This window comes from Schistocerca gregaria, chromosome 3 (assembly GCF_023897955.1).
Source record: "Schistocerca gregaria isolate iqSchGreg1 chromosome 3, iqSchGreg1.2, whole genome shotgun sequence".
NCBI lineage: Eukaryota > Metazoa > Arthropoda > Insecta > Orthoptera > Acrididae > Schistocerca > Schistocerca gregaria.
Window position 1 is genome coordinate 723,926,625 of NC_064922.1, and position 27,211 is coordinate 723,953,835.

Below are 27,211 nucleotides of genomic sequence, written 5' to 3' on the forward strand. Positions count from 1 at the left end.
GGGGGGGGGGTTTGGGGGTTGGGTTGTCTGGGGTGGGAGACCAGACAGCGTGGTCATCGGTCTCTTCAAAGGAACCATCCCGGAATTTGCCTGGAGCGATTTAGGGAAATCACAGAAAACCTAAATCAGGATGGCCGGACGCGGGATTGAACCGTCGTCCTCGCGAATGCAAGTCCAGTGTCCAGCCACTGCGCCACCTCACTCGGTCTCTTACGTTTGTTGCAGACAAATTAAAGACAGCAACATTCCGTGGTGTGTTTATGCGGGGTACATTACCGAAGACTATGTGGAAAACTGGTGAATGTGGAATCGTGGATTTGGATGTTGCTGGAGGCCCTGGGACCCACTGGGTGCCATATGTTATGAATAATGAGGATACCGTCGACTATTTCGACTCATTGGAGGCCTGATACCACCAGAAGAATTACAACGATACTCCACTCACAGAAGACGTGTGCACTACAGTCATCGACATTATCAGGACTTTAATACGCACCTCTGTGGACATCAATGCATCATGTTTCTATTGACTTTCACAAAGAAGAAGTAGGAGAAGTACGCTATATAAGGAGGATGCTTAAACATTCATTCATTAGTTGAGGTTCACATACAATGTCGTACACTTCGACGTTAAGAGAACGATCATCTGTATTCCGTGCAAATTACTTCCCGCCCATTGATTTGAGCGTTGGTGAATGGAGTATTGCATTGATTGGACTGGAGATGTACAACAGCACCCCAAATATCACTGAGGCTAACAATAAACTGCATCTGGATATTAATGCCGGCCGCAGTTGCACAGCGGTTCTAGGTGCTTCAGTCTGGAACCGCGCGACCGCTACGATAGCAGGTTCGAATCCAGCCTCAGGCATGGATGTGTGTGATGTCCTTAGGTTAGTTTGATTTAAGTAGTTCTAAGTTCTAGGGGACTGATGACCTCAGATGTTAAGTCCCATTGTGCTCAGAGTCACTTGAACCATTTTTTGGTATTAATAGTGAAAAAGGTATTTTGGAAATAGAACCGGGTGCGATTCAAACGGTCTTAAAAATCTGTAAAAGGTATTGAACTACATGTAAACATTAATACACTTAAATCTGAAATAAGGACTGTAAATCCAACGATTGTCTTTAACCAGAAAGGTTCCATAGGGCGCCTGCTGGGTGTCACAAAAGGACAGAGTTTCAAGAAGGATCTAAGAAAATTTTGCAAGTCAGATTAGACAGTGGACATACTCCCAGTCAGCACAGTCCATGTCGAGTGTAACATGGCAACGAACTCCTATCTCAACAATAGTCTGATTCACACTATTTACGGATTCTTTCCCTCGGTTGCAATGGGGTATAAGATTGTTGAGACCCCTGTCAATGCAACATACCTTCCTGTGACAGCTCAGACATTGGACTATTTGGAGCTGCATGTTGTGGACCAGAATAATCAACTTATCGACTTTCGTGGTGAGGAAATCATTATACGATTACATCTAAGGCAGGATGGGTGTACGGTATAAAATAAGTGCACGCAATCCACAGTATCACACTTCACTACCGAACAGCAAAGTGATAAAACGTGCGAACTACGAGTTTCTAAAATAAGTTGGCCTGAAGCTGTGCAATGACGTCCTCACTCAGTATAACCAGTCCAGAAGAGTATGATGAGAGAATTATGTCAGGAACGCTTCTCTCAGAAACCTTACACTTCAACCACGTTTAACAAGAACGATGACATAAGGATTGTCATCCAGCACCAAGACGCACTCACGGATCCATGGAAGAGTTTCATATTATCTAGAGGGGTCATTCGAGAAAACCGACGGTAGCGATACAGTGGGATAAAAGCTGACACGTAACGCTCTAGGATTCCTGTTCCAAGAGATGCTATATGAACTCAACGGGTCTGAGATCGACCATACACGCAATGTCGGCATAACATTAACCCTTAAAACGTATGTCTCGGGAATCACCAGCAGATTTGCATAGTTTAGAAAATGCGGGATGGTTCATGTAAGATCCAGAGAATAGAACAGTTGCAGAATACAAGCGATTTACAGCCTGAATACCTCTACAACTACTTGTGGGGACTATGAGGACATGACACAGATTATTATGAACACTAAACAGGAACTCATTCTGGTATGGACTGTGAAGGACAAAAACTCATACGTTCAAGAAGCTCAAGAGGAGAATATGCTTATGATCAGCAAGATAATATGTGAAATGTCTCACATCAGTGTATCAGACGAGGAGAGTTTGAAGCTCTTAAAAGTCCTGAATTCAGGTACAATTCAGTCACTGACATTTCGCTCGTGGGAGATTTTCGAGTACCCGGTGTTGCCGACTGCGAACAGACAAACATGAGCTATTAAAACCTCCAGGCGTTTGAGGCTGATAGGAGAGGTAATATAGCAACTGATTCCACCGTATTCGACAACTGCAAATTAAACAATACCAAAGTCTACTTCAATTCAGAATTCTACCCATATGATAATCTACATCTCCATTTGAATCAAAATATATACAGTCTAGTGTATGACATGCATGCAAGGTTTCGTGCTTCTTACTATGAAATTGCGGAAGGAGAGGGGGGTGGGTGTCTACTCAGTCCGCGTAAGTTCAAAGAGCTTTCACCGATCACCATTATAGACTGCTTGAAACAGAATGAGATAATTAAGTCTGGACCTATAGATGTGCGAACTGAATTTGAATCATCGACAAATACTGTAGCTCTATATGACTGTGTGATCAACTACTGCCCTCTCGCAGGTGTGGTAAAGCGAGTTGTATAAATGAATAGGTACTGCACCGTACCTAGAGCATTTCATGATGACATGTCATGGTGTGAACGTCATTGTGAACGCTCAGGGTTTCTATGATGGTGAGCATAGACAATTCGTACTTTAGATGTTGCGTTTGTAGCGTACACACAACATGCTGGAATAATAGAGACATCCTCTGCAATCATTGCATCACCAAGATCATTCAAGCAAGTGAGGTGTACTAAGATAAGGAAGAGCGCAAAGTGGTTAACCCTTTTCTACAATGGAATTCACTGGGATGATCCTGGCATATCCTATAAAGATATGGTGGACACCACCGTTTACGTGAAGGGGAAGGACAAGATCTCATGGATGCATCGAAGCTTTAAATTTGTTACTATTCAAGACCTGGAAGTCTATGGCTGTCTTTGTATCCATCGACTCAAGAACATGCATCAAAAAAGTGCTGTTGTATCTGCTTATGAAAATGTAAAATTACTTTTACTCTGGATGAGAAATAAATAATTTTTCTTCCCTAACAATCCTTGTATATTTTATTCTTTTTGACACCTACGTTCTTAGCAAGTAAGTTTATCAGTGATACTGTACCTGCCTCCATCTATACATGCATTCCACTGGTACTGTCTGACTCCCTTACCACAGTCTTTGTGTGCTGTCAGCAGGGGGAGTAGCGTTACCTGTGCTATTAATAGGTGCGCTTTCACATTCCTCACCCCTAATCTGCAGGGAAGTCTCTGAAAATGTGTGTATTCAAGGCAGTACGTCATGTAGGTGTGCGGTGCAATGCAGATGTAACTGCAGAGTGTTCAAACGTATATATTTTGGCAAAAACATAATGATTAATTTTTTTTAATGAGAACAGTGATGTAGGGTAACGAATTTTTTCCCCTTTATTCATCTGAGTTCAGTTCTTGAGTTAACAATTTAATTTGTGATGTGCGAGATATATTTCTGTTCAAAGCAGTGATACTCTTAACTTATTATTATTACTAGAATCCAACACATGTTGGAGATTCATCGAAGGGAATGTCGGTTATAGAGCCACACTTAAAACTAAAGCAGAGATATTGTCTAACTTACTTACACGCTAAATACTATTACTAAAGAAATACCATCCCAACAGACTATATTGAACAGAGTTGCTTTGTGAATTAACGTTCTCCTACTTAACTAAATGGCTGTAATTTTGTTTTGTTTTGAAGTAGACATTTTCCATGAAATAATTAATTAATTGAGTGGCTCCAACTTGTCGCACACATTGATACATATTTTACACTCTCTCACACACACATACGCACACACTTTCATACATATTTTTACACCCCCACATACACACACACACACACACACACACACATCACACTCACAATCAATAATTACACTATGATAAAAGAGCCATACTATTTGATGCATTAATCCCCTCACCCCAGTCACACACTCACTCTCTCTGTCTCTCAATCTGAGTCCCCCCGCCATACATTCAATTCAAGTAAATTGTGTGAGTATGGCAGGGTTTCCACCCCATCCTGACAAATGACTCTTTTATCGTCATGAGGAGACAATCTGACTTTAGATTGCAGTGTAAACTTCGTGACCTCGTGATCGAATACTAATTTGCTGAACTATGTGTGGTGGAGTGCCTTGAACGGTATGACCACACAGGTACTGAATATAGTCTTCAACTGTTAGAGCTCGAGATGCCACATGTCTAACACCCTTCACCTGCCTCTGGGTGCCTCCATCTATTGTACGATATGCATACATTTTGGACCTCAGTCCCACAAACTCTACAGTTGGTAAACCATTCGCCTCATCTTTCATGAGACCGATAAGCTTCCTGTTTTTAGGAACAATATCATAAGGATTATCGATCTCATAACAAGACGTGTCGAATTTTTTACCATGATACCTAATTACTTCATATGGATCGCAGTTCTTGATCCACTTGATAAAGCTGTCTGTATCCATATAAATAAACTTTGGTTCTATGAAATGAAGTTTCACAAACTCGTAGTGGAAGCGGTACATGTAGAATTTGGAGATATCCAGTTTGGACATCGCCAAATAAATGGGATTCATAAATTCTACCGCAGTCTTCGACATCACCACAGCAACAAAGTTTTCATTGAAGATGATGACACTCTTAAAATTTGGCTTGGCGATACACTTTCTCACGACATAACGCCCTTCCCATGCGGTTCTAATCAAAATATCGCCTTAATTTCTTACATTCTGCATAGTTTTCCCGAAAATGTAATTTTTCCAAAATCACTACTCACGACCGCCCTCTTTTCGGTATATACTCCTTCAGCCAGGGGGACTGCTTGAAGGAGATAGCCCAGGTGATTCTAACAAGCTTGATCCCTAAGCTGAGGCACTGCTGGAGGTTACGATAATGAATAATATACCTCTGATTATCTCCAACAGTAGGCATCAGTTTAGGGATGGTGGTCCCTCACGGAATTTGTTTCTCTGGACATAACGCCAAGTCACTTGTCTCTCCTTGCAAATTTTTACGATATGTGATGTCTGCCTCAAGCACATACCCTACATAAGAATCCACCTAATCCCTTCAATTGGTTTTCGGGCACCAATCAAAACCCATCAACCAGCAGTGGCTGCATCTTGGCGTGCCCGTATAAGTTTTTCACATCTAAACACATAATGTAACTCGAATCAAGGGATGCATTAAAGCTACCACCCATCTGCGGGTTATTTGCCTCGGCATGCCTGTGAATTGATTGTTGAAATCCCCCATGGATCCCACGCTCAAAAAAATAGAAGCATTGCAGCATCAGTCAAATGTTCGATGCTGCACTCCGTTTTTTGGGCATAGTTTCCCAGGACACCCCAGGTGCTGTGTAATAAAAGGTGGGGTCCAAAGAGTACGTGGGCAAATGTACACTCCGGAACTTTTCGAAAACATCTGCAAGCAAATGCACATCTGTCTCCATGTATAGTCTTCATATTCTCCCAAATTGGGAATGTTGAATTTCCGCCAGACATTTATGGCATGCTCACAATCTGCTGTAGTTACGACATCGACAGCACTGGTAAATGCAGATATGTCGGGAAGCCTGGCTTCATTGAGTTTTGCCATACTGTGATACTAGTATGCGAAATCTCCTTTCCTAGTTGCAAGTTGGAACTTTTCCTCGTCAGGAAATGTAGATCGAGTGATATGTATATCATTCCGAGCTAAAGTTTCGAGTTTCTGGAGTGAAGTCTACATAAAGCGTAAAGAGTCAAGGAAGCGGAGCGTAATTTTTGGCGTCATTCGTTCTGAGAAATAAATGTACTTCTCAACACTTTCAGGGAGGACACTGACCTGATCATTCTTCATACCGAAATTAACGAAGTGCTCAACGAGAAAATGAGCATCATACCCTCTCAAATTATGAAAAAAGACAGGTATGTGCCGTGGTAACTTATACTTCAAATTTCAGGCATTATGAGCTGCACCGCGGAACTTTCCAATAAGATGGCAGTGATCCCTACAGGGAGTTTCCGCTTTTCTATCTAACGGTAGCCCATAAATATGACAATTAACCGCCTTTTCATACACTTCATCATCTTCCTTTGATTTGGTCATATAAATGTTGGTGCTGTAGAGCTTATCAACTTCCCATGAAAGTTTTTAAAGCTCAGTGAGAAGCAAACCCCAGGATCGTCCCCGACATAAGACTTGTAGCAATTAAGTTTAGAATCACGTCCACATACAACTTGGAACGCTGTTGCGTAAGGTACATGTTTTTGTGTGAAGGTTGTATGTGTGGCAAAGGGGTTCCCTTCACAACGAGTCATAGGAGCCAGCAGGCATTCAAAGTTGGCATACACTACAAAAGGTCATCGCTGCTGGTAGTGAGCATTTTGAAATTTATTGAAGTTAATTTCCTCTGTGGGCATAATAACACATACCAGGTCCTTGGAAGCACAATCTAATAGATGTTTAGTTAATAACTCTTCTGATGAATTATAATTCAGACACCTTAAACAAATATGCTTTTTATAGCGATTTTTTGATAGTTGGGAGGAAAGGAGTCAGGACATATCATTGATCCAAACATAGTGAGCAGCATGTTTACATGCAGCTCTCGCTCACCTGCAGGAATGGAGGGGGCCGGACGACGGTGTGCTTGTCTTGCTCATCTGACTCGTGGTTATTCTTCTCCAGGCCATAAACGTGAACCGATATGCCGGTATTCTGCACCTCAAATTTAGGTATGTCCTGGATCTTTACGGGGAACTCTGTACCATCAAAGTTAAAAGATGCCTTAATATCGCAGACTTCGTAACTGTTCGGTCACTCAGTATGACCTCTGTAATTGTAGTTTCTCTCTCTAACCAGGATTGACCATACAAAACAAGCATACTGAGTTTCGACGTTAATGTGTGCCTTATTGGTAGCTGTATCTTTAGGGAGCTTAATGTAACTGGACTCTCCATTTACCGGATCATAGACACGTATATGGATGTCAAGGTGTGGTTTATGGCTTTAGCTGACCCGTGTACTTCCATCTCTGAAAATCGTGCCATAATAGCGCTGAAGGTGGATTCATTATACCACTCAGCAATGGATGTGCTCAGAGAAAGAATGCCACTAATACCTCAATATAGTGCAGAGTTGTAGTCCCTGCACCACCTGGATGTTTATGTGGGTGATTCAACTCGCAGCATAGTACTGCGCTGCATTTAATGGCGTTAAATCTCGGATCGTCTAGGATTTTGAGGAGCTCGGTCTCAAAGACGGAGAGGCACACTTCTAAAACTCCAACAGGATCGAGGTATCCTGCTAGATTCTCAATACTTGTGAACGAGATGCGCCCCTGAAAAGCCCTAGCAACAGCTGAGTATTATAGCGGGGTCATTATACGGTTATTCTGATGTCCTTCACTAACAATAGGATGGGGGAGAGCACTGCCGCTAACCAAACGTTAATCAATATTACTAGTACTACTACTACAACTAGGAGTTCAGCCCATCGATAATGATGCTGGTGAGGGTGCGTCAGCTGTAGGGAGGGGTATGCACCTTGGTACACACACCTTTAATTGACGGCAGAGGCGAACTGTCTGAGGAGGCAGAGGCAGTTATGCTCGGTGGGAGCAATCAGGCTATGGCGATGGACCACGGAGTCTGATGTCCCCATTACCGACTGGTAAGGTGGGAGACATATTCCCTTGTTCGTTTTCTTCTGCCAGAGGGCTTGCGGGGCTGCACGGCAGGTTCTGCTGCAGCCTCTCGCGCAGCTGTGTTTGGCGCTACATACGGCACAGCATGTCTCTGTGGTGTTCGGCAAATTCCCGCAGCTGCAAGCACCGCTCTACATACACGATGTACTTCATGTGATATAAGAAGATAGTAACTGTTCTTGAAAGAACATATACCAATGATGACCGTGCAGCTTCTCTAGAATAAATGATAATTAATTGAAACCCTAAGCTGCTGACAGGTGTTGTTGATTTACCTTCAAGGAGACAGCTTAAAATGTGCTCCCCAACCGTGAATCTAACCCAGGATCTCCTGCTTATATGGGAGATGTTCTATCCATCTGATCCACTGAGGACACAGATGAAAATGGTGACTGCAGGGACTTATCCCTTGGATGCTTCTCATGTGACCCACATTTCCAACTGTCCACAATCTACATATGTAATGTTCCTGATAGATATTTGCATATCCACTCAAAGCCAGCCGCGGTGGTCTCGCGGTTCTAGGTGCGCAGTCCGGAACCGTGAGACTGCTACGGTCGCAGGTTCGAATCCTGCCCCGGTCATGGATGTGTGTGATGTCCTTAGATTAGTTAGGTTTAAGTAGTTCTAAGTTCTAGGGGACTGATGACCACAACAGTTGAGTCCCATAGTGCTCAGAGCCATTTGAACCATTTGAATCCACTCAAAACTCACGCACACTAAGGTCACAATTCCTGTAAGAGTTCGCGCAACCTGTGCGCATACGCACAGATGAAGCTCAATGGCCAGGTAGCCATTTAACCATATATGAAGATAGTAACTGTTCTCGAAAGAACAGATATCATTGATGACCATGCAGTTTCTCTAGAATAAATGATAATTAATTTAAACCCTCAGCTGCCCACAGGTTTGTTGATATTCCTTGATAGGGACAGCTGAAAATGTGTGACCCAACCATGACTCAAACCCGGAATCTTACATTTTCAGCTGTCCCCATCGAGGTATATCTGCAACACCTGTCAGCAGGTGAGGGTTTCAGTTAATTATCATTTATTCTAGAGAATCTGCACGGTCATCAATGGTATCTGTTCTTTTGAGAACAGTTACTATCTTCACATATAGCTAAATGTCTGTGTGAATGCGTACAGGTTGCCCGAACTCTTACAGGAATCGTCATCGTAGTGTGCACTAGTAATGAGTGGTCGCACAAATATCTAGCAGAAACATTACATACGTAGATTGTGGACAGTTAGAAATGTGAGTCTCACGGAAGTGTGCAAGGTATAAGTCCGTACAGTCACGCTATTTATCTGTCTCCTCAGTGGCTCAGATGGATAGAGTGTCCACCATGTCAGCAGGGGATCCTGGGTTTGTGTCCTGGTCAGGGCACACATTTTCAGCTGTCCCTATTAAGGTATATCAACAACATCTACCAGCAGCTGAGGGTTTCAATCAGTTACCATTTATTCATATGATATGCCTGAACATAAATAAGAAAAAATTATTTTAATGATCTAGATATAAAACAATAAATAATAAGACTAAATAATAGTAATTATTTGCTGTAATGATAAAGTTCAAAAATATTCACCTTCTCCACTCTAGCTCCATGACTTGATCAACTCATCAGCACATGACACTCTCAGTGGCTCCCTCCGTATTCAGTGAATCATCTAGAAAGAAAAGAAAAGAATATGTCTCAGGCAGCTCAATCTAGACACTGGAAAAAGCAAATGTATGCTACACGAAATTTTTTTATCTAAGAACTACGTTTTGCAAATGTACTTACATTCGTGCTGTGCTTCAGCCCTCTCGACCTCTAGCTGATGGGCTAGCTCAGCTAACATGTGAGGCATGAATTCTAGAAAGATGGAAAAGACTGAGTATAATATCTAATATGGAAACAAAATCTCTGCAGCATGCACACACACACACACACACACACACACACACACACACACACACACACACACAATATCTTAAAGGGCGCAGCAGTCTTTGGACTGTGGCCCAAACAGTTATGACACATAACACAGAGATCGAATCTGTTAAAGGGTGCATCAGCCTGTGAACTGTGGTCGAAAAGATATAAAACACACAATCCGTTAAAGGGCCCAGCAGTCTGGGTAGACTGCGGTCCAAAACAGATATAACACACAATCCTTTAAAGGGCGTAGCAGTCTATGTACTGTGCCCAAAACAGACATTTGATAAACACAGAAAACACATAACAGAGACACAGAATCTCTTAAAGGGCGAAGTAGTCAGTGGACTGTGACTCAAACGGATATTTGAACACTGATAAAGTACTTACCAGGTAATTGATCTTAATCTCCTCGACGGCGTTGGCCGCTGCTGCTGTCGCTGCTGGTGTTACTGGTATGCTTCATGATGATGGTGAAATTACGATGATTTACCTGTGACAAACTCGTAGAACTACAGAAACAGACTGAGGGCGAATTTGATTGTGCTTTGGCTTATATAGCTTCTATGCCGTCGAATCACTTCACTGGTGCAGTAACCAATAGGAGTGCAGCATTTTAGGGATGGGGTGTACTACATCATCAATGATTGATGACTGCACTCCTAGTGGGAGAACCTCGAACTTTTCATTTGGTCATTGAATCTCCAAGTGAGACATTCAGTTATCAAATATAATTAAAACTGGATTGGAATTAAGTACTTGGGTAATTTATACGTTCGATGCGCTATGTGGCACATGTGTTCCACTACATTCGTTAGCAAAATTCTAGAAGACCATATGTGGGGTCAGTATGAGCGTGCGGGAGAGGGGGCATGACGTCAACATTCACGCACTCGCGGGCTTATACACGTGGTGCATGCCCCGTTAGAAACGCATGAGAGAGAAAGCTTTGCAGAATCTCTCTCAGCGCTTGACTAGAGGTGGGGCGAGGGGTGACACTTGTTTCGCGTACTGCGAGCGACGATCTTGGATTACGTAATGGGAGCATGCTCTGGCTGTGCTCTAGACCACGTGGGGAACACAATAGGTGCCAACATCTTGAGTGACGTCATGGACGACAGTGCCCTATGGTGCCAGTACTGTATACCAGATTACGTGGTGAATACAGTTTGCCGCCATCTTGGGTAATGGTACTCGCATCATCAGCTGACGTCACAGTAGTGCTCTCTGGTGGTGGCAATATGTACTAGGCCTCGTGGTAAACACACTGTTTGCCGCCATCTTGGATAATGGTACTTGCATCATCACCTGACGTCGTGGCCACCATCTTGGACTACAGAGCCCTCTGGTGATGGCACTGTGTACTTGGTCAGTTAGAGTCCAGACATCGTCGTGAAAACACTGTTTCCAGCCATTTCCCATCTTGGATTACGTCACAGATGAGAGTGCCCTTTGGTGGTGGTACTACGTACTAGGTCAGTTGATGTCTGGACCTCATGGTGAACACACTGGATGGCTGTGCTGCATGAAATTGTTTAAATAAAAACTGGTGCATGCAAAATAAGGACTTATGTCCAGCATTGGTCGAGTCCTTTTCCCACAAATCCTTAGGAGGAGGTGGGGGTCAGATGACTTAGGTTAGTCCAAGTGTCTTTTCTTTTGCGCCATTTTCTTAGCTTAGTAGAGATATGCGAATTAACCTTTATTTACAGTAAAAATACAAACTTTGCGCCAGTTCCTAGGAAGAGGTGGCAGTCGGGTGACTTAGGTTAGTGGAGGTAGCCTAAGTGACCTTTCTTTCCCACCATTTTCTTACATGTGATGCATTATCCCGTTGGAATTTGAACGTCCCGCCATTGTTCTCGGTAAGTGGAGAGGAGGGGGGGGTGTGGCAGTTTCCCGCCAAAAGCAGCCATATTGGATGACGTCATAGCCACCATCTTCAATGAATACATCGCCACCATATTGGATGACGTCATCGCCGCCATATTGGATGACGGTACTTTGGGGTAGACGAATGTTGTCCCAATACTGGTACATATTTCGAACTGTTCTCCTGGATGATGGAGTATGGACATGAACATCAATCGGAATACTCGTTTAATCTGATTCCAGTCTCAGTGGACTCATGGGCACTGTAGTTGTAATTGTACGTGTTTTTGGGTCAATTGGTATGGTGCCCCAAGTTCAAGTACATGTGATGAACAGTGTGCAGCGAAACGGTTGCTGGTGCACAAGCATTGTAATCTGTTGCCATATTTGTCACAGATTGCCGCCTTTCCTGCTTTATAGAGTGGAAAAACCTCTATCCTTCACGTTCTTTAAAGAGTCATGGACATCCCAAACCTTGTCGCTTCCCGTTGTTTCACCTTCATTTAACCACTCTCTGCACGTACTCACAGCATGCAATATGGTCCCTCTCAGTAGATTTTCCCCTTTGCAAACACTATCATCACTCAATTAATTCCTCATACATCTCTGTTCGTTTAAACACACTGTCCAGTCACATAAATGCGACTATCAGTCAAAAATCTAAATAAACCTCTTTTGCAGTTTGTGTCACAGTGGGACGTGCAGGAAGAAAGTCAGTGAGATTGTGGAACGTACCGACAAGGATGTGGAGATACGCCGATTCCAGTGCCAGTTCTCGGTTGAGGATCTGTGGGGTGAAAAGACCGATAGAGGTGGTAGCACAGATTCCCAATTGGGTTTACAAATGGGGATTTCTACGGAGAGAGAAGTATGATCAACCTATCCTGGTGCTCCTCGAACCAGGAGTATACACTTTTAGCTGTCTGTTGGAAGGTGGCATTGTGCCAAGGAGAAATAACTAGAAGATAGGGTGAGCATGGTTAACAAGAATAGATGCAAACTTCTGTTGATCCATTGTGCCTTGCGGAATAACGAGGCCACCTAGGGAACGTCACGCAACACTCGGCAGAACACAACACTCTAACGACTATTACAGGGTGTTTTCTTTCTGACGTTTCACTCCATAATGCCCTCAACAGTTGCACGTTTATTCGTCCATACACATCTCCACAGTCGTCGTTCATCCCTGTCATTTATAGCCAATGGTGCAGGGTAGTTGCCTCGACACCAGTTTTATGTAGCACCAATAGAAATTTGGAAATATGTGATACGGTTTTAAGGGTCTAAACTGATGAGGTCATCGGTCCCTAAGCTTACAAACTACTTAATCTAACTTAAACTAACGTACGCTAAGTGCAACACACAGACCCATGTCCGAGGGAGGACTCGAACCTCTGTCGGGGGAATCGCAAAAATCCATGACAAGACTCCTTACACTGCGCGGCTACCCTGCGCAGCAGTACCATTTCGCCATGCACAGTATACTTTAACCAGGGCAGCAAGTGCAGAGTATACAAGCTTAGCAGTTTAGGAAATGCTTCCACGACAATGACTGAACTGTTTTCTATGTCCCCTGACATACTGTTCACTGAGGTGACAAAAGACATGGGATAGCGATATGCACATACGCAGACGGCGGTAGTATCGGTACACAAGGTGTAAAATGGGGCGGAATTAGTGGAGCTGCTACCTGTACCCAGGTGATTCATGTGGAAATGTTTGCGACGTGATAAGGCCGCATGACTGGAGTCGATGCATGGGACATGCAACTGGATTCACTCAACAGAGGAAAGTCCACTGGACCTGACGGGATACCAATTCGATTCTACACAGAGTACGCGAAAGAACTTGCCCCCCTTCTAACAGCCGTGTACCGCAAGTCTCTAGAGGAACGGAGGGTTTCAAATGATTGCAAAAGAGCACAGGTAGTCCCAGTCTTCAAGAAGGGTCGTCGAGCAGATGCGCAAAACTATAGACCTATATCTCTGACGTCGATCTGTTGTAGAATTTTAGAACATGTTTGTTGCTCGAGTATCATGTCGTTTTTGGAAACCCAGAATCTACTCTGTAGGAATCAACATGGATGCCGGAAACAGCGATCGTGTGAGACCCAACTCGCTTTATTTCTTCATGAGACCCAGAAAATATTAGATACAGGCTCCCAGGTAGATGCTATTTTTCTTGACTTCCGGAAGGCGTTCGATACAGTTCCGCACTGTCGTTTGATAAACAAAGTAAGAGCCTACAGAATATCAGACCAGCTGTGTGGCTGGATTGAAGAGTTTTTAGCAAACAGAACACAGCATGTTGTTATCAATGGAGAGACGTCTACAGACTTTAAAGTAACCTCTGGTGTGCCACTGGGGAGTGTTATGGGACCATTGCTTTTCACAATATATACACTCCTGGAAATTGAAATAAGAACACCGTGAATTCATTGTCCCAGGAAGGGGAAACTTTATTGACACATTCCTGGGGTCAGATAATCACATGATCACACTGACAGAACCACAGGCACATAGACACAGGCAACAGAGCATGCACAATGTCGGCACTAGTACAGTGTATATCCACCTTTCGCAGCAATGCAGGCTGCTATTCTCCCATGGAGACGATCGTAGAGATGCTGGATGTAGTCCTGTGGAACGGCTTGCCATGCCATTTCCACCTGGCGCCTCAGTTGGACCAGCGTTCGTGCTGGACGTGCAGACCGCGTGAGACGACGCTTCATCCAGTCCCAAACATGCTCAATGGGGGACAGATCCGGAGATCTTGCTGGCCAGGGTAGTTGACTTACACCTTCTAGAGAACGTTGGGTGGCACGGGATACATGCGGACGTGCATTGTCCTGTTGGAACAGCAAGTTCCCTTGCCGGTCTAGGAATGGTAGAACGATGGGTTCGATGACGGTTGGATGTACCGTGCACTATTCAGTGTCCCCTCGACGATCACCAGAGGTGTACGGCCAGTGTAGGAGATCGCTCCCCACACCATGATGCCGTGTGTTGGCCCTGTGTGCCTCGGTCGTATGCAGTCCTGATTGTGGCGCTCACCTGCACGGCGCCAAACACGCATACGACCATCATTGGCACCAAGGCAGAAGCGACTCTCATCGATGAAGACGACACGTCTCCATTCGTCCCTCCATTCACGCCTGTCGCGACACCACTGGAGGCGGGCTGTACGATGTTGGGGCGTGAGCGGAAGACGGCCTAACGGTGTGTAGGACCGTAGCCCAGCTTCTTGGAGACGGTTGCGAATGGTCCTCGCCGATACCCCAGGAGCAACAGTGTCCCTAATTTGCTGGGAAGTGGCGGTGCGGTCCCCTACGGCACTGCGTGGGATCCTACGGTCTTGGCGTGCATCGGTGCGTCGCTGCGGTCCGGTCCCAGGTCGACGGGCACGTGCACCTTCCGCCGACCAATGGCGACAACATCGATGTACTGTGGAGACCTCACGCCCCACGTTGTGAGCAATTCGGCGGTACGTCCACCCGGCCTCCCGCATGCCCACTATACATCCTCGCTCAAAGTCCGTCAACTGCACATACGGTTCACGTCCACGCTGTCGCGGCATGCTACCAGTGTTAAAGAGTGCGATGGAGCTCCGTATGCCACGGCAAACTGGCTGACACTGACGGCGGCGGTGCACAAATGCTGCGCAGCTAGCGCCATTCGACGGCCAACACCGCGGTTCCTGGTGTGTCCGCTGTGCCGTGCGTGTGATCATTGCTTGTACAGCCCTCTCGCAGTGTCCGGAGCAAGTACGGTGGGTCTGACACACCGGTGTCAATGTGTTCTTTTTTCCATTTCCAGGAGTGTATAAATGACCTAGTGTCGGAAGTTCCATGCGGCTTTTCGCGGATGATGCTGTAGTATACAGAGAAGTTGCAGCATTAGAAAATTGTAGCGAAATGCAGGAAGATCTGCAGCGGATGATTATATGAAGAAGGTACCTTGATTGTATGATTACATGATAGCGGAACAAACAGTGGTAGCAGTTACTTCTGTTAAATATCTGGGAGTATGCGTGCGGAACGATTTGAAGTGGAATTATCATATAAAATTAATTGTTGGTAAGGCGGGTACCAGGTTGAGATTCATTGGGAGAGTCCTTAGAAAATGTAGTCCATTAACAAAGTAGGTGGCTTACAAAAAACTCGTTCGACCTATACTTGAGTATTGCTCATCAGTGTGGGATCCGTACCAGATCGGGTTGATGGAGGAGATAGATAAGATCCAAAGAAGAGCGGCGCGTTTCGTCACAGGGTTATTTGGTAACCGTGATAGCGTTACGGAGATGTTTAACAAACTCAAGTGGCAAACTCTGCGCTCTGCATCGTGGTGTAGCTTGCTCGCCAGGTTTCGAGAGGGTGCGTTTCTGGATGAGGTATCGAATATATTGCATCCCCCTAATTATACCTCTCGAGGAGATCACAAATGGAAAATTAGAGAGATTAGAGCGCGCACGGAGGCTTTCAGACAGTCGTTCTTCCCGCGAAACATACGAGACTGGAACAGGAAAGAGAGGTAATGACAGTGGCACGTAAAGTGCCCTCCGCCACACACCGTTGGGTGGCTTGCGGAGTATAAATGTAGATGTAGACATTCCATTTTGGAATTCGTTAGGGAATTCAATATTCTGATATCCATAGTGTCAAGAATAATCGCAGAATACCGCATTCGAGGCATTACCTCTCATCATGGAAAACGCATTGGCCGGTGGTCTCCACTTAACGACCGAGAGCATCGGCGTTTGGGTAGAGTTGTAAATCGTAACAAACAAACAACACTGCTTGAAATAGCCGCAGAAATCATTGCGGGTGATTCGACGAATGTATCCGTTACGAGAGTTCCGTCAAATTTGGTGTTATAGGACACGGCAGAAGTAGACAGACGCTGGTACTCTTGCTTGCAGCACGATATCATCAGCAGTACTTCTCCTAGTGTTTGACCGCATCAGTTGGACGCTAGACGGCTGAAAAACCGTGGCTTGATCCGATGAGTGAAAATTTGAGTTGGTAAGAGCTAATGGTAGCGTTCGAATGTGGCACACGCCCCCAAGCCAAGGACTGAAGCCTGCAACAAGGTACTCCGTAAGTTGGTGGTGGCTCCCGGTCGCAAGTTCGAATCCTGCCTCGGGCATGGATGTGTGTGATGTCCTTAGGTTAGTTAGGTTTAAGTAGTTCTAAGTCTAGGGGACTGATGAAATGAGATGTTAAGTCTGATAGAGCCATTTGAACCATTTTGGCGGTGGCTCCTTAATGATGTGAACTGTGTTTTCATCTAATGGACTGGAACCTTTGGTTTAACTGAACCAATCGTTGACACAATATGATTGTGTTTGGCTACTTGGAGACCTTTTGCAGCCATTCATAGACTTCACGTTCGAAAGAATGGTGGAATTTTTATGGCTGACGCTGCGCCATGTCACTGGGCCAGAATTGTTACTATGTGGTTTGAAGAACATTCTGGACAGTTCGAGAAAATGATATGGACAACGAGATGACCCGACGTGAACCCTATTGAACTCTTATGGGATACATCTGTCCTGCACCAGCAACACTTACGCAATAAAGGACGGCTATAGAGGCAACACGGCTCAGTATTTCTACAGGAACTTCCAGCGACTTGTTTAGTCCATGCTACATAGAGGTCGCGTAGCTGCGCTACACTGGGCCAAAGTAAATCGGATACAGAGTGTCCCATAACTTTTCTCACCTCAGTGTACGTTCTCTCCACTGGTAGTGTGGCCAACTGCTGTCTGTGTTGTTATTGCAGACTGACGTTGAACATAGGTGGTGGTCACATTAATGTGACTGAACCGTGTACTTTCCAAAACGCGTCGCGTTCGAATAACGAAGAGGGCTCTCAGTCTGCTGGTAGATAGTGGTCACAGTGCTTTGGCTCACCAGTGTTTGTACCAAGTTTGGCTGAAACTGCACCAGAAGTTCCACAGATATATTTAAGTGTAGTTTTTTTTGTGAACGGATACCTTCAACTTTGGTTGTAATGACTGCTCGTAGTTCACACACACACACACACACACACACAATTTTCGTGTGTAGAAATATATTACAGTGTTAGAACAAACAGCCCTCGAGAATGTGAAGGTCCCTATTTCTGTGTAAGTTTAGGAAACGTGCACTAAATATACAAAAAAGTTGACTGACTTTGGAGCTAACAACTACCGAATTTCATAGCTTGCACCAAAGAACTGATCTGATGTCTTGTCACTTATCTTTTCTGCACTTGTCTTTCTTTCCCCGGAAGAGATAATGTGAGTAGCATATATTCTTCAGTCATAGCTGGTCTAAGACAAATTCAAGTAAAAAAAAATTGTTAACTACAAGAAGATATGTGTCTTGCATTACGACGAAATCTTACATTTAGCGAGATTGCCTGAAGCTAGAGCCTGAATTATATCAGGAACTCTTGATTACCAAATAACATAAATTCCAACAAGGATATCATCGTCCATAACTTAATAAGGTTATTTTCTGCCAACGATGATGTTCTCTCCCAACAAAGGTGTATCCAAATGGTATTCTTATAATTTGCAGACGGTCAATCTGGGAACATCTGAACCAGCAGCTGGAACCTCCATGAATGTCACCGGTTGGGGCACTACAGACACAGGGTCAATCTCCAGCACACTTCAATACGTCACCGTCAAGATCCAGGAGCGCTCGTCGTGCAACAAAACCTACGGCGGCAGAGTCACGGAGCGCATGATCTGCGCGGGCGTAGAGCAAGGCGGCAAGGACTCGTGCCAAGGAGACAGCGGCGGACCGCTGGGGGCGGGATCCACCCAGTATGGCATCGTCTCTTGGGGCACGGGATGTGGTCTGCTGGGATACCCCGGCGTCTACTCCAGCGTCGCTGCTCTGCGTTCTTGGATTCAGGATCATACGGGTGTATAGTCAAGTACACCTCGTCCAGAGTCATTTTGCCTACCCAAAAACATCGAATTTCAATAAAGTATTATGGATACAAGCGTTTTCTGAAATCATCATGACCAGTGTTCTACCCAAAAGCAGTTTTTTCCATGGCAGTTCTGCGTGCCCTCCTGTCTTCTGCTATCCTCTTCTGGTTCACATAATTTCCAGATCCCTTTATGACGTCTAACATCTTGCATCTCCTCCTTCCTCTCAATCTCCTGTCACGAACTGAATCTGCCAAACCGTCTGTTTGCAGGCACTCCCGTCTCGTCGAATGTCCCATCCAGATCTTCTTGCTTTCTACTATAACCTGCAGCAGTCTTCTTCTCCCACCAACACATTCCTACATTCTTTCGTTACTTGCTCTTTCCACCCAGCTTATCCTCACCACTCTCCTCCTCATGCACATTTCAGATTCTTCTAGCCCCTTTCTCATCATTTCGTCTCAGTTTCCGTGTTTCTGCCCCCTAGGGCGCCACGTTTCAGGCGAAACAGTTGCCAAGCCTTTTCCTCATACCTCTATCTAGTTGGCCACATAATAATCTCCTTTTTCTACAGAATGCCTCTTTCGCTATAGTAATACGAGTTCCAGCTCCTAATGGAATCTCAAGCATTCAGTAATCATACTTCCAAGATCTTAGTAAACCCTCTTACTTGGCTTAAAACAACTTGCTCTATCTTAATATGTGCAAATCTCCATCGTTTTTCGATCACCGTAATGTATGTGTTTACCGTATTAACTCTCATCCCATATTACACACAAGCGTCATTCATATTTTTTAGGATTTTATTTACAGTTAGTTTACTTTCTGCGTCATCTCATTAACAAATCATATACATTCTATTCTGTTTCCACCAATAGACACTCCTGTTTTTCCATCTAAGTCTTTCGTAATAATCTCTTCCATGTATAAGTTTAGCAATAAAAGGAGAGACAACATCCTTGTCTAACGCCCTTTCCAGTGCTGCTTCCTTCAGACATGTCATTTCCAAACTTTATTCTTACTTTCTGTTGTAAATGTAGGTTTTGAACCAATCGTCTCCGTTTCCTGTGTACTCCTTTCCTCTTCAAAATATCCATTAGCTTGTTCCCTTGTAGACTGCCGAAATATTTTTCCAAATCAATGAAACACAATAAATTTCTCAACCTTCCTCAATACATCTTTCTCTATTATCCTTAACATCCCAGCAGAATCTGTTGTTCCTTTTCCTCTTCTAAATCCGAGCTGTTCCTGCCCAGTCCATCCTTCTAACTTTCCATATAGCCTTCTGTTCAACATTCTCGGCAATACTTTAGCTGCATGAGAAATCAGGCTGATAGTCCTACGATTTTCTAATTTTTTGGTATTTCTCTCTTCTCTCTTTCTCTTACAAGAAAATCATCTGATCATTCCTATTTTTCTTATATATTATTACAGAGGTAGACTGTTTCCTTATTTCTCCTATTTCCCAACCTCTTCAACACTTCTGCTGGCAAGTTACTAATTGCAGCTGCCTTCCGATTCTTCATCTTCTTAAGTGCCTGTTCTGCTTTTGCTTCCAAGACGCTGTGCCCCTTTCCATCTTGCAATACACATTCCTCCTTTTCAAGCTTGATTTCACTTGGTATTTCACGCATCTGCTCACAACATCGTGTTATTCTTCTGCTAATGTACCGTACACTCATTCTATTTCCGTGTAATTTTTTTTACTTTCTATCTAGCTTATTTGTACATCATTTCATAGTTTTCCACTCTCTCTATTTTCTCTGTTTCCTCGCATTTACCTTTCATTGCATCTTTCTCTTGCTTCTTCAGTCCCTCTTCTTAATCCTTTATTCAGTTTTATGTGCCTCTTTTTGCCCTCTTCATTTTCCACATTTTTCCAATTTCTCGTTTGTCCCACCTTTTTCAACGTGTTTTCGTTGTCCATTCTTTCCTGATACTTTTGGACACTGAAGTTCCGAGTACTTCTTTGGCGAAGTCCACGAGCCCTTCCCTCAATTTTATCCATTTGTACTTTACACATTCTTCCTCTCTACCTCTCTCCCATTTTTCGATAAATCTGTTTTCCAGCTCTAAAGCCATTTCTACCTTCTTATTTCTTAAATAAGTGATGATATTTCTGATTCGAATGGTGTTACCAATAACTAAAATGGTCAGATGTAATTAAAGGACTGATGACCTCGGCAGTTAAGTCCCATACTGCTCAGAGCCATTTGTAGTTAAAGCACCATGTGTTCTATTTTACTCCTCCCTATCTCACCTTCCCGTCTATCTGTCCCATAAGGATCACAATGTAGATACTCAAACATACGAGATCCTGAAACATTACTAATTTTTACAATTTGTTTTTAAACAGAGAGATATTCATACCTAAATACGCAACTAAATGTAATGGGCAGGCAGATGGAAACAAGGCGGATGGAGAAAAAAGTAAGTACACCGTTTATTATTTCAAAAGCAATCGTCGTAACTGTTAACTCGTTTATCCCACTGTGAGACAAGTCGGTCAGTGTCTTAATGGTAAATGTTTCCTGTTGCCTGCGGAGCTATGATTGTACCCAGACGTGCACCTCTTCTTTCGAAGCAACTCGACAACTCGAAGATACGGAAATCTGCTGGAGAGAGATCGGCACTGTACAGAAGACGTGTAAGCACTTTGCAGTGAAATTCGATGGCGTAGTCGAAATAATCGTGGGAATGTGTGGGCAGAGCCACAGGTATCTGTGTGAAAGTACGCACACCTGAGCTGTAAATAGTATTAGTAGAAACGATTCAACATTATATCTTACCCTCATTTTAAATTAAAAGCGTCATGGAAATCGAAGTTGGAAGGGTTAGGAGGTGGGGAGAAAGGAAAGGAGCTATTGGCGTCATCTGCATTTTGACGTTATGCAGAATCAGCGACGACAAGTGCAAATATGTGCCGCTCCAGGTTTCGATCCCAGGATCTCCTACTTACTGTCAGTTGCGTTAACTAATGCACCACCCGCATACAGTGTTTATCGCAATTGCGAGAAACATCTCGGCACGCCTCTCGCCCGACCCACAGGCCTACCTGGTGCCACCTATCCCCCAGTCCCTGTGCATGTCCCCTACGTTTGCTACATCAAGATTCCCACAGAAGGTGTAACGCAATTTTGCATCCGTACTGCAGGTGGTCGATTCACTGCCTGTCAAGGGGAACAAATTATATGAATGAGCGTTGTTTGTTCTTTCGGACATATCCGAAAGAACAGACACCTCGCATTCATATAAAAGAAGAGTTGTTTTGAACAGCTAAATACGTGGCCTATATGCCGATGTTTCATAGGCGCTATGAATAAGCCATCGTTTTTTTAGTTTCCAATGTGTTATGGCAAACAAAAGACAGTGTTAAGTTCTTCTGTGGAAACATACAATCTGTATGTCTCAGCTTTTATGGAGTATTGGATGAGTTACTTCGTTGTAACAAGGTTTAGGTCTAAGTGAGTTAGATGATACGCAGGATATAGATGATGCATTCAGAAGCTATACTCTAAAAGAAATGCAGTTGAAGGGAAAGAGCGGCTGAGGACATCAAGACCTCAGACCTGCCCAGTGCAGAGCGAACGTAATGAAACTTGAGCGCCAGTGGATAAGGGAGTGAAGAAAGTATCACACATTTCTTTAAAGATTTCCAAGTGGTCTGAATGATGGGAATTATATGCTTGAGGGAAGTACAATTTAAGCAGTGTAGACTAACGTTACAGTTTTAAACACACGCGAAAGCATGTGTTTTCCGCAATGGAGAACCAAATGTATAAATATCAAGAGCTAAGGTGACAAGCTAGATCTGTGCGGAGAGGGGAAGGTTGATAGATGAAAAGTAAGAAGGACTTATAACGACCCTATCGCCCTCTGTTCTTACGTGAGTCTGGTCGCGTCTGCGAAGGAGCGTGACCCCGCTACGACTTTGTTTGCCTTTCATATCGTCTAAAATTCGGACTTGAGAATCAAGGCAACATTATTAAGTCCTTGAAAGCTATCTTAGAGCGTCATAATGAGTGTATTCACCACTGGAACACGAAACGTGACTAACTCACCTTGAGAAATACCTCCTAAACTTCAACTCTATTATTTGCTATTTACAGTCGTCACACTCCGAAGGCGCAAAATTTGAAACTTGAATATGTTCATTTAACTTGAAACACTTGTTACATTGCACTTGAATAAGTTAAAATTTGAATTTTAGAAACAGAATGAAACTGATAAAATTTATGGGCTTCTTCTTGTAGCTTTAAGTATCACATTAAAAAAATCGATAAATGTTAATATTTGTCATCTGAATAAAGTTAATACAGCCTTGAAATTTTAAGATATTTATTTTATATAAGTAAATGGTTGTGAGATATTGCATCAGAGTGACCCAACTAAAACGTGTAGTACTCCGCCTTATGAAACTGACTATATCATTGTAATTACCGTTACTGCTGCTACCCACAATGACAAGTCATAATGTAGGAGTGAGAAAAATGAGATGGGTGTTTGAAGTTCTACAAATACTTCAAGTCCCTGGTTAAAGGTGTCATAGTGGCTGCCCTTATTACAGCTGATTGAAGTAAAATGGTGCAATAATTGCAACACAATAATTGAGGCTAGTAAGTCTTTCGGCCCTGGCTAATAGTTACCTGAGATGACTTCCTAGTGCAGATGTACTAATAAACGTATTCTTCCAATAATATGTGCATGTGTTAAAACAAGTAATAACGTCTTGTGAAGCACACGAAAATACTATCAATGCTGATGGGTTACTCCCCGCTACTCAGTCTGTCTGCAATAAATTTTTTCACACCTAAAAGGTGTTCCTCAAAGTGCAACGCAACAAGACCACCTGTTACTCCCATATCAACATCGTCTGCTGGTTCAGACTTCTCCGCCTTTTCCTATTTACAGTCGCCAAACTGTGAAGAGAAAGGCGTTCGCCAAACAGGATCGACAGTAGTAGAATGATGGCAGCATGAGCACATTTTGTTAGTGCAAGTTGTGTGCATATGGGGAAGCATAGATTCAAGGGCAAATGTATTGATTTTTGACCCACTGGGGAATAAATGGTTTATAATTCCCTTCCATCCTTCGGAGAAACTCTTTGCCCTCTCCGATGACCTTTCTCTATGGACCACTAAGGAAAACTCTCTGATCCCACCCTCTCCTCTCCACTTATGCCCCCTTCCATTCTTCTGAGAAATCCTCTTGACTGCCTGCCTCCCTGCATCACTTATAATTTAAGTGAGCTACCACCCCATCGCCTCTCCTTCATTTATGATACTTCATCCTTCTGAGAAAACCTCACTGTTTCTTTACCGCCATCTCCCCACCTCACTCCATCCGTCTCCTGCACCACTTACAGTGCAATTGTGCTACCGAGAATTCCTCTCGACGGCTCCCTTTAACCTTTTGAGCTGCTTTTTCAGCTTTCTTCGCTGCAACACTTGCAGCTCAGTTGCGATGTCGAAATACAGTCAGTGTTTCCAATCACTACCCAGGCCCTTCTGAGTGCATATTTAAACAATTTGATCACATCTTCACATATATGCATATGCTTTCTGCTGGGCTGCCCTTATGCTGGTGTCCACTGCAATGCTCGAAGGCAGCCAAGAGGCATCCACACACCATCCACTGGAATATGTGGTGCACCCAGGCTCTCGACACCACTTTATGAGGGACTGCCAGCAGTCTAAAAGTAAATGCACAACTCTTCGTTTTAGCACATTGACTGTACAGAGACTGTCGATCAACACTGAAATTACACGATGCATACTGAGAGCACAGAGAGGTCCTCTTCCTGTGGCAGGGGACACAAGCTTCATTTTTTGTGAGTGTCTGACAGTCTTCAAATCGATTATTTCCCGCCATTTTTATATCGCAATTGCGCGAGCTCTGCCTTTGTTCCTTGCATCAGCCAATAGGAATACAGCAAGTTTAGGAAGGATGAAAACCTCCGTTTCTTTCTTCGCGATGGCGTTTTTTTCTATGGAATTCCCACGTCAAGTAACTACTTCTGTTAGCAGCACCTCCATCTCAAATCAGCAGACCAAGCTCTCTCAGGATATTACAATTGTAGCGCCAATAGGTAACATTTGACAATGAGCAAAGTACTGGAAATACTTCCTCCTCATGAGATCTGTGATAATGGAACGAATCTCACATTGAAATATCAATATCTACATCACCCCTTTTTCTCGATGTAAAATCGGAGAATCTCTACCACTCTTACGAGCAGACATAGGTTGATCACACCTACCCCCCCCCTCCCAACCAACCTCATGTTGCAACACTAACCGCTACATGTTAATAAGATTTTACCAAAAACATACTTGCAGGAAAAAGTCTCGCCATATTTCGGGGGATTCTATGCAGTAATATTTGAGAACACAAGCGCCCTCCTACATGTGTTGTCCATACCCCACGCGATCATGAAGGCAGCCAAACGCATGCTGAGCAGTAGGTCATTATTCACCCCCACCGAGGACGCCTCCAACGTCACCACCTGGACAGTCCAGCTACCGCAGAGCAGAAGTCGGCGTCCTTTGATATTTGATAGCTGTGAAACCACTTCCGCTGCCTCTCAAGTGGCTACTTTCTATTTTTGTGAGAACCAACGTCCCCAAACACGCAGACGGAGGTTTTCATCCTTCCTCAACTTACTGTAGTCCTATTGGCTGATGCAGGGAAGAAAGGCAGAGCTCGCGCAATTGCGATATAAAAATGGCGGGAAATGATCGATTTGAATTATCTGATTAATTGTTGAATAATTCATAGAAGTCAAATAGATCCTTTAAAAGACTCAGTTCTCCCTACAGTGTTCCTTCTTCGTAACAAAACACATTTTAAATGTGAGAATCATACACAAACATTATTCAAATCAAGTAATTAAATTTCCGCCGCAAATAGATCGTAGCGCTAAATACATCCAAGGTCTTGTACGCAACAGTTATTGATAACACAGGCACCCTAATTAACCAATACCTTTGCACTAGACGTATCTGGCAGAAAAAACCCCTCCTATCACAACCACTTACAATCTGCTGAGTGCCAGAGATCCACAGACACACCGCCCAGGACGTTGAGCCTTCGTGCGTGCACCAGTCGAGATAGACCAGCACTGCATCAGCCCTGCTGGCACTTCAGTGCTCCAGCCATACCAGATGCTGAGAGGCTGGAGAGACTGTTACAACTGCTTCTCATATTTGCGCATAAAATTCAGAGGATACTCTGAACACATGCAACCGTGAACTCTGCCCAACACTTTCTGTCAGTTCATTGTCACGCTCCTAGAGGGCGACACGGTTGGGTCAACTACACACTCCTATCCCACCTGTCCAGTTTGGGAGACATTTTTTAGGTTTTGGAAAAGAGAAAAGACTGATGGAGCCAAATCTGGAGAACATGACGGATGACGTAACAATTCGAGCCCGCAAACGCGCAGAGCTTCCAGTGTTGTGAGAGGCGACTCGCTCCGTAAGCCAGAACTGTCCCTTCATTCCAGTCACCGGCTATCTAAGCCATACACACAGATGCCACGCAGAGTTGTCGTAGCAAAGCAACCACATATTTATCATTGTAATTACAATTAAAAATTACTATCAAAGCGCCAATCTGGAGACGTTTAGGAATAAGCAAAGCATCAGAATTACCTTCTCCTGACGACCGATGCTCTGGGAATACAAATTTCCCTCGTAAATCTATATCATTTTTACGACTGGATGTAAGATTCCATGCAACATCTTTCTTACCCATTATGGCTATCTATTCACTCATATAGCAGTTTTCCATGACAAATCTATACGTCTCTTAAGACCTCACATAGTCCCACCTGCACTGAATTTTCGGTTCAGTCACAAATTCAATGTCACCTTTTTTTTCATGTTTCTCAGTATGAAACCTTTTGTTTATTTCTGTAATTCAGTTTGGACTTCTAGTACTTTTGCTGAACAAAAACCATGGCCTTATCTATCTTACTCAACTTTTATTCTTACTTTTCAGTACCTGGCATTTATTTGCTTCATTTCTTTCTTCAGTTCCTTAATTTTACCCTGTGAAACCACTCTTTCGAAGTATAGTAATTGAAATATTTATTTTTATTTAATCTGAGTTATTTAGATGAGTTATATGTCGATTTTTGTTTGAAATTTGCAAGTTTTTAATACAACAAAATAATTTCGATGTTTTGAGGAAGCTGAAGGCTTCAGAATAACAAGTAGATGTTGCACTCTTCAACGTTTTGTTTTTAGTAGTACATATTTTAAACTGTAGCGATGTCTTATGTTCTGTTAGCTCTCTCGCAGTTAGAATCTCAGTTACATTTATGTTTGTTATTGAAAAGAGTTACTTGTGAAAGTTTCGTTTCGTACAAGTTATAACCAGAATCGAAAGTAATCTCTAGTTCAGCTCCGATATTTATGGATTTTAATATTTGCAGTTATTGAAGTGTTACGATTTTAGATCTGAGGCTCTTTTAAAAATATTATACTACATTTACTATAATTTTGAAGTTAGTCTCAATTCAA

General features: G+C 43.5%; 1 protein-coding gene across 1 annotated transcript in view; it reads left to right on the plus strand.

The window, feature by feature from the left end:
• Positions 1 to 20,905, plus strand: part of LOC126354553 (trypsin alpha-3-like) — a 51,354-nt gene extending 30,449 nt beyond the window's left edge. The window contains exon 2 of the mRNA XM_050004295.1: positions 18,325 to 20,905. Within this exon, the coding sequence (XP_049860252.1) occupies positions 18,325 to 18,684 (360 nt within the window). The 3' untranslated portion in view covers positions 18,685 to 20,905. The remainder of the gene's footprint in view (positions 1 to 18,324) is intronic.
• Positions 20,906 to 27,211: the final 6,306 nt, after the last annotated feature.